At 38.3% G+C, this 8349-nt stretch overlaps 1 protein-coding gene across 1 annotated transcript; it reads left to right on the top strand.

Annotated features, from left to right (window-relative positions):
- Positions 1–4516: 4516 nt before the first annotated feature.
- Positions 4517–8095, top strand: LOC106093887 (exosome RNA helicase MTR4). Its single transcript, XM_013261052.2, has 3 exons — positions 4517–4811; positions 4870–5762; positions 5826–8095. Exons 1-3 carry the CDS (start codon positions 4690–4692, stop codon positions 7895–7897), a joined length of 3087 nt encoding a protein of 1028 aa, XP_013116506.2. The 5' UTR covers positions 4517–4689; the 3' UTR covers positions 7898–8095.
- The last annotated feature ends 254 nt before the right edge of the window (positions 8096–8349 follow it).

Raw genomic sequence — 8349 nt, 5'->3', positions numbered from 1 at the left:
TAAATGAAAATTAATTGAACATTTTGGGAAAAACCCCCGGAGGTGTTTTTTGTTTCTAAGGAGTGATCTTGGACCCAAACATAAACTTCTAATCCGTGTTCCAGGAGTTTCGCACATGTAAACCATGTTGCATCGAAATCAGAAGTTTTAATATAACGTTTGAATATTTTCAATTGATCAAATTAAAAAATTATTTGGATATTTCGAAAATTTCAATAATTTTTTTAATTGGATCAATTAAAGAATTAATAGAAAATGTCAAAAAACTCAACAATTTTTTAATTGGATTAATTTAAAAATTAATTGGAAATTTCAAAAAACGTCAATAATTTTTTAAGCTTTTAATTGAAACTTTTTTCTATCACCTTTTTCAAAAACTATGATTGATCAATTAATGTCGTGATTGAAAACGATTTTTATTTTTTCTGTGTATTGAACTGTTCTGTTTGTAATGGTATTAACAAACGAGTGGTAAGGAATATTACGGTTTGCTCGTATCTTTGCATAGCCTGTAGTTTTTGCAAGTTGGTTGATAATTCAATAAAAATATATTCCGTTTTTTCTGCCTCGATCGATTTGAAGATAACTTTGTATGGGAAGTTTTTCTTAACATATGGTGCTACTCCACATCTTAGTGAGCAACGATCATTCCTAAACACCTTGTATCCCAAGGCGGATTTATAAAGGTGGTCTCACACGAACAGCTGTTAACAGCCGCCCAGGTTTGACGGTATTAAAATGACAGATTTTTGTTTGCATTCTCTGTGTTTTTATCTTCTTTCTCGCATATTCTCTGCTCACGTAAGCACACGTATATACACACGATCACAAATTTCTTTGTGTATGTTGTCAAAAAAAAACCCCCCGGCGACACGGGATAACTATGAGCACCACACAGCCTTGAACTGTGAACTCCGAATTGTGTGGTGTGCATCGTTATCACGGGAAGCTTTGCTGAAAGCTACCGGGCGCGTCCACAGGTTGCGGATGGTGGAAAGCTCCGGAAACTATGAGAACTACAAAGGAATAGTAAAAACGTTGACGACCCACGCAAACGAAAAGAGGATCATGATTTACGGATCTGCAAAGGGGATGTCTGCACTCTTTATAGAGAAGGTGCAGCATACGCGTTGGCGGATGTATTAGAGAAGTACAAGGCAGGTATAACCGCCTTAAAGCTGGTACTACGTTCTTTTTTACGGAAAAAATTCCGAAAATCGCTCTTTCCGTGGTTTGACAAGATTGATTTTTTGGCCAAAATGTTGTCATTTACATATAAAAAAATAATATGGAATCAAACAATTTATCAGGTGCTTACGAACATGTGTACACACAAATGTGAGTGTATGGGTCGTACTGAAATTCTTTTATGTTTTTGTAATTTCAACCAAAACTCACCCCTTCGTAATAAATATATATTAAAACACAAAACGATTTAAAAAGAGACAAATTCAGTATTTATTTGTAAAAATAATTACATTTTGTAGTATTTACACCGTTTAAGTTAAATAAGCACAACTTTCCACAAGCCTTTGTCAGCATCTTCCACTTTTATCCTAATATTGTTGTTGTAATTGCAAACAATTATTTCGTACAGATTGATTGAGTTGCATGTTGTAAAAGAAATATTTATTTTTCTTTCGAGTATATTTACTTATATTAAAAAAAAATACTTTCTTATTTATGCATCCACAAACACTTTATTTTTTCCCAACCAGAGTAAATACATGTGAGCAACATCACTAACAAACACCCAGTTACAATTAGAAGTTTGACGATCGCGTTTATTTTACGTAAGAAAATGACTTGTTGCACGACGACTGTGGTTGTGCTCTCAATGGGCGTCCCGAAATGTAAATTTTCCTTAGATGAAAAAACAAGTTATGACGAAACGAACACATTTCGGCACATTTTTCCGTTAATTTTTTTTATATGGAGTTTCTACGCGAGAATCGAAGATAGTACTGGCCTTTACAGAAAGTGCGATGGACTGGGAATGGCGTCAATACAACACCAAACGGTGACGAATATATACTATATACTATACTACAGCTGCCATAACACGAGGCATGAATTTGGCTGTGGATTTGTGGTTAGTCGGAGACTGAAACACCTTGTGTCCAGCTTTACTCCGGTGGATGAGAGGCTAGCTACAATCCGCATAAAAGCCAAATTCATCAACATCAGCCTTATTTGTGCCCATGCCCCGATGGAAGACAAAGACGAGCAGACAAAGGATATTTTCTACGAGCGCCTAGAGAGAGAATATGATCGCTGCCCTGCCCATGATATTAAAATCGTTCTGGGAGATTTTAATGCGAAGATGAGGAAGGAAAACATTTTTGGTCCAACAGTCCGAAACTTTAGCCTCCACGAGATAACGTATAGTAATGTGTTGAGGTTGATTGATTTCGCCGCGGCAAACAACATGGTAGTTAGTAGCACCAAATTTCAACATAAACACAACACATGGCTGTCACCCTATCAAAATACGAGGAACCAAATTGATCAGATTGTGATAGATGGAAGGCATTCATCCAGCGTGTTATATGTACGATCGATGCGTGGAGCGAATATAGATTCGGATCATTACCTTGTTGCAGCAAAGGTTCGCACCCGTTTGAACATGGCGAGGAAAGTACGATCTGACACTGCACAGAAGCTGGACATTGAAAAGCTGCAAACACAACAAATGGCAGCGGCATACTCCACTCGACTGACCCAACTGCTTGATGAAAGCACTCCTTGTTCCGATGATATAATGGCGCAGTGGCAAACTATTGCCCACTCCATGGAAAATGCCGCGAAATCCGTACTTGGGTACCGGAAGCCACCGCCAAAAAAACCCATGGTACGACCAAGAGTGTCGAGATGCTACTGAAGCCAAAAATGCGGCATATAGAGCAACCCTGCAATCTGTAGCAACGCGCCAGATGAAGGAGAGGTATCGGGAGAAAAGGAGAGAGGAGAAACGTCTTTTCCGCAGAAAGAAAAAGGAAATGGAAAGACGTGAGTATGAGCGAATTGAGATGTACAGGAGTCAGAATGAAGTCCAGAAATTCTACCAAAGAATAAAACATCAAACCGATGGCTTCGGTGCAGGCGGATGTGCTTCTGCAGAGACAAAGAAGGAAATCTGGAAACTGACACAGATAGTGTGCTGAGGATATGGGAATAACGTTTTACCCAACTGCTAGTGTCCAACGTTGGCGGCGAAGAGGATACCGCAGAACCAATCCCTGATGATGGTATAGAATGTTTACCTCCTAGTCAGAATGAGGTCCAAGTAGCAGTGAGCCGAATAAAGAACAACAAGACAGCAGGAGCTGACAGGTTACCCTCTGAACTATTTAAGACCGGAGGCGACACGCTGATAAGACGTATGCATCAGCCTCCCCATCGCATACAAGATAATCTCTAGCGTACTGTGTGAAAGATTAAAACCTAAAGTCAATGAGATAATTGGGCCCTATCAATGAGGCTTTAGATCTGGTAAATCCACCCTGGACCAGATATTCACACTGCGCCAAATCCTGGAAAAGACCCGAGAAGGGCAAAACGTCTACCATCTTGATGGCAAGATGGTGGATTGCACCATTGTGGTTGTTGTACAAATGAGACCACCTTTCATTGTTTCCCCATACTTGTATCCTAGAATCTGGTAGGGATTTATTAAACCTGGTTTTGCAAACTCCAGACATTTCGAAACTATTCCTGAGCTTTGGGCATTTATATGACAAATATTTAGCCACTTTCTCTGCTTAGAAAGAATCCGAATCGTGTTGTCCGCACCGTTAATGCTAACTAAATCACAGCAAGCATATATACCCAAATTTGACCTGTTAAGCATGGTATTGACTTACAAAAATCTTTTCAAATAAGGTCTTAATTGCTTTAATTATTTTTCATATAGAAATTCGATATTTTTTATGATTGGTAAATAAGGCATACATTGATCATATTTTTTAATTGTACAAATGGCGCCATTCAATTTATCAGCTGCTTACGTACATTTTTACACACAAATATGTTGTGCAATTTCAACCCCTTCAAAATTTATAAATAATGAAACACAAAACTATTTAAAAAGAAAAGAATTAAGCTTTTATCTGTAAAAATAATAAGATTTATTAGTATTTTCGTTGGTATTAGTTAAATAAGCACAAATTTCCAAAAACCTTTGCAAATAGTTTTGTGTTTCATTATTTGTTAATTTCGAAGGGGTGGGGTTTGGTTGAAATTGCAACAACATATATGAATTGAGTGCGGCCCACACACTTACATTTGGTTGTAAACATGTACGTAAGCAGCTGATAAATTGGTTGGTGCCATATGAATTTTTATATGTAAATGGCAACATTTTTGCCAACAAAAATCAAATGTGGTAACCTTGTCAAACCACCGAAAGAACGATTTAGGGAAATGTTGCTCCAAAAACAAAACGTAGTACCAGCCTTTACTCTTCGACTTTTTTGACTTTTATTTTTTTCGACTTCAAAGTCGATTATTCGACCTTTTTAATCAGTGAAAGTCGACTTCGACTTTTTTACACAAAAGTCGATTAATCGATTAGTCGAAAGACGACTTTTAGAACCCTAGCGTGGTTTGGATTTTGTTAAATTCTTGCGAATAGAAATAATTTAGTAATTTTCACGAATAAGAAACAGAATATTTAAGCTGTCGACAGCTATGGCCGATGTGGACGATTTGTTTAATTGTTTTAATGACGAAGACGGAGGTGAATCTTTGGAGCCACCGGTAGCTATACCGGATAAACCCATAGTTGATCAGGATGATGAGAATATGGAGACGTAAGTTTCGAATAATGCTTTAATAAGGTTCGCCGAAGTAAAATGTGTTTTTTTGCAGACATAAAACTGCCGAAAAGCGTCCTCTGGCCCCAATAGATGTCGAAGGAGAGGCTGAAAGCAGCAAGCGGTCTAAAACGACCGAATCAATTTTGGATGACATTTGTGTAGATGCCTTACGATCACGGATTGCTGTACATGTGATTAAATCTCCAGAATCATGTACCCATGAAGTGGCTGTTTATCCAGGCCAAGATTATGTACCCTTGCAGCCATTTAGTGGAACTCCGGCGAAGGAGTATCCTTTTGTTTTGGATCCCTTTCAAAAAGAAGCAATTCTCTGTATAGACAATCAACAGAGCGTATTAGTATCAGCCCATACATCGGCTGGTAAGACTGTAGTTGCCGAATACGCGATTGCCAAGTCACTGAACTGCAAACAACGTGTTATTTACACCACCCCCATTAAGGCTTTATCCAACCAAAAATATCGAGAATTTAGTGAGGAATTCAAAGATGTAGGATTGGTCACGGGTGATGTTACTATCAATCCCTCAGCTTCTTGTCTCATCATGACTACGGAAATTTTACGTAATATGCTATATCGCGGCAGTGAGATTATGCGTGAAGTCGGTTGGGTGGTGTTTGATGAGATTCATTACATGCGCGATAAGGAACGTGGTGTTGTATGGGAAGAAACCTTAATACTGCTGCCGGATAATGTACGTTATGTCTTTCTTTCGGCTACTATACCTAACGCCAGGCAATTTGCTGAGTGGGTATGTCACTTGCATAAACAACCGTGCCATGTTGTTTACACTGACTACCGCCCTACACCCCTGCAACATTATATTTTTCCAGCTGGCGGTGATGGAATACATTTAATTGTAGATGAGAAGGGACAGTTTAAAGAAGATAATTTTAATACTGCCATGGCAGTATTGCAAAATGCCGGTAAGGTGTTGTGAATTATATCTTCAAAAGAGAATTTATTTCTTAATAATTGACGTATTTTAGGTGAAGCTGCAAAGGGTGACCAAAAGGGAAGAAAGGGAGGCATAAAAGGTGTCAATTCCGGACAATCAAACATATTCAAAATAGTAAAAATGATAATGGAACGAAATTTTGCTCCCGTCATCATCTTCTCGTTCAGTAAAAAGGATTGCGAGGTGTATGCTTTGCAAATGGCCAAATTGGATTTTAATACGGCCGAGGAGAAAAAACTCGTCGATGAAGTGTTCAACAATGCTCTAGATGTCTTGTCCGAGGAAGATCGTCAACTGCCGCAAGTTGAAAATGTTCTGCCACTGTTAAGACGTGGTATTGGCATACATCATGGCGGTCTGTTGCCTATTCTTAAGGAAATTATAGAAATTCTCTTTGGTGAAGGTCTACTTAAAGCCTTATTTGCAACGGAAACCTTTGCCATGGGCCTCAATATGCCGGCCAGGACGGTACTCTTCACTGCCCCGAGAAAATTCGATGGCAAAGATTTTCGGTGGATTTCCTCCGGAGAATACATTCAAATGGCTGGACGCGCCGGTCGCCGAGGTCTGGACGACAAAGGTATTGTTATATTGATGATTGACGAAAAGGTGTCACCAGCTGTAGGTCGGGGGATTGTCCAAGGAAAAGCGGATCCCATCAATTCTGCTTTTCATTTAACCTATAATATGGTTTTAAATTTGCTGCGAGTTGATGAAATTAATCCGGAGTATATGTTAGAGCGGTCATTCTTCCAGTTCCAAAACCAATCATCTATTCCCGAGCTTTATAAGGAGGTACAAGATAAGCAGCTGGAGTTGGAAAAATTCAAAATAAATGAAGAGCATAGTGTGGCCTCCTATCATCACATTCGCGATCAGCTTGACTCTTTGGGCAGGCAGTTTCGCATATGGATTACAAAACCTGAATATTTAGTGCCGTACCTTCAGCCCGGACGACTTGTCAAAGTGAAAAATGATACCGAGGAATACGATTGGGGGATTGTAGTGAACTTTAAGAAGCAAACAAGCAAAACAAAAAATCCGTTGCAAGCAGAAACTTTAGTAATTGTTGATGTTCTACTGCATGTATCTGAAGAGTCCTCCAAATCCGACGAACCGAAGCCTTGCAAATCCGGTCAAAAGGGAAACATGGAAGTAGTGCCAGTTGTCCATAAACTTCTGTCACAAATTTCTTCCTTGAGGGTATATTATCCCAATGACTTAAGACCTGCCGATAACCGACGAAGTGTTTTGAAAACAATCAAAGAGGTGAAAAAACGTTTCCCCAAAGGACCACCGCTCTTAAATCCTATTACAGAAATGCACATTACAGATCCAGAATTTAAAAACATTGTTGATTCCATAGCCAAATTTGAAGAGCGTTTATTTGCTCATCCATTGCACAGTTCCCCAGAATTGGAACGCATCTATGCACGCTATATGGAAAAACTGAAGGTAATGGAACAACTGAAAATCGCTAAAAATAAACTGAAGGAAGCCCGTAGTCTGCTGCAGATGGACGAATTGAAGCATCGAAAACGTATACTTCGAAGAATGGAATATTGTACGGCTCAAGATGTAATCGAATTCAAAGGACGTGTTGCTTGCGAACTAAGTTCGGCAGATGAGCTGTTGATGACAGAAATGATTTTCAATGGCGTCTTTAATGATTTGACAACAGCTCAATCTGTATCTTTGCTGTCATGTTTTGTTTGTGACGAAAAATCGTCGGAAAATCCCACATCTGCAGAAGAACTATCGGGACCTTTGCGTTCCATGCAGGAGTTGGCTCGGCGCATAGCAAAAATTTCCAATGAGTGTAAATTAGAATTGGACGAAGAGTCATATGTTGATAAATTTAAGCCCTTTCTAATGGATGTTGTACTTGCCTGGTGTAAAGGTACCTCATTTCTTAACGTTTGCAAAATGACTGATATTTTCGAAGGCTCCATTATACGTTGCATGCGACGCCTTGAAGAACTTTTACGTCAAATGTGTCAAGCAGCCAAAACAATTGGTAATACTGATTTGGAAAATAAGTTTTCAGAAGGAATACGTTTGCTTAAGAGGGATATTGTTTTCGCTGCATCCTTGTATCTATAGGACAAAACACTTTTTAAATGAAACGTAATAAACCTTGAAAAGGAATTATAATTTTATATACTTTTAATATTAAAGCAAACTTCTGTTTATGTCATTATACAATAAGTAATTGTACGTTTTATATGAAAATACATTTTATTTCAAATCAAATGAAATATCATTAGTTTTCAAAAATATAACATGTGAGTTAATCTAAAACATTTGTTTCTTTACAAGCGACAACTTCAAGTCTCAAACGGGTCTTCCATTCAAAATTAACATTATGAATGCCAACTATTAAAGTTATCAATTGGAATGAAACAGGGACACAGTGGTGGAAAAACCAATAGGGACAACAGTTACTAAGAATAATATTGCACAAAAAGTGTAAGGGTACGTTCAGATTAATCAAATATTTGATGCATATTGTTTTGCTATTTTTGCCCAAAATATGTCAAATTCGTATATTCTTG

The sequence above is a fragment of the Stomoxys calcitrans genome, chromosome 3 (genome assembly GCF_963082655.1).
Source record: "Stomoxys calcitrans chromosome 3, idStoCalc2.1, whole genome shotgun sequence".
Lineage (NCBI taxonomy): Eukaryota > Metazoa > Arthropoda > Insecta > Diptera > Muscidae > Stomoxys > Stomoxys calcitrans.
Note: the sequence above shows the minus strand (reverse complement) of the source record. Positions and strands in the feature narration are given on the sequence as shown.

Excerpts from the sequence above, each read along its gene's own strand:
- LOC106093887 (XM_013261052.2), top strand. The coding sequence starts at position 4,690 with ATGGCCGATGTGGACGATTTGTTTAATTGTTTTAATGACGAAGACGGA. Across the intron at positions 4,812-4,869 it reads GATGATGAGAATATGGAGAC|ACATAAAACTGCCGAAAAGC; the intron begins GTAAGTTTCGAA and ends GTTTTTTTGCAG. Across the intron at positions 5,763-5,825 it reads GGCAGTATTGCAAAATGCCG|GTGAAGCTGCAAAGGGTGAC; the intron begins GTAAGGTGTTGT and ends GACGTATTTTAG.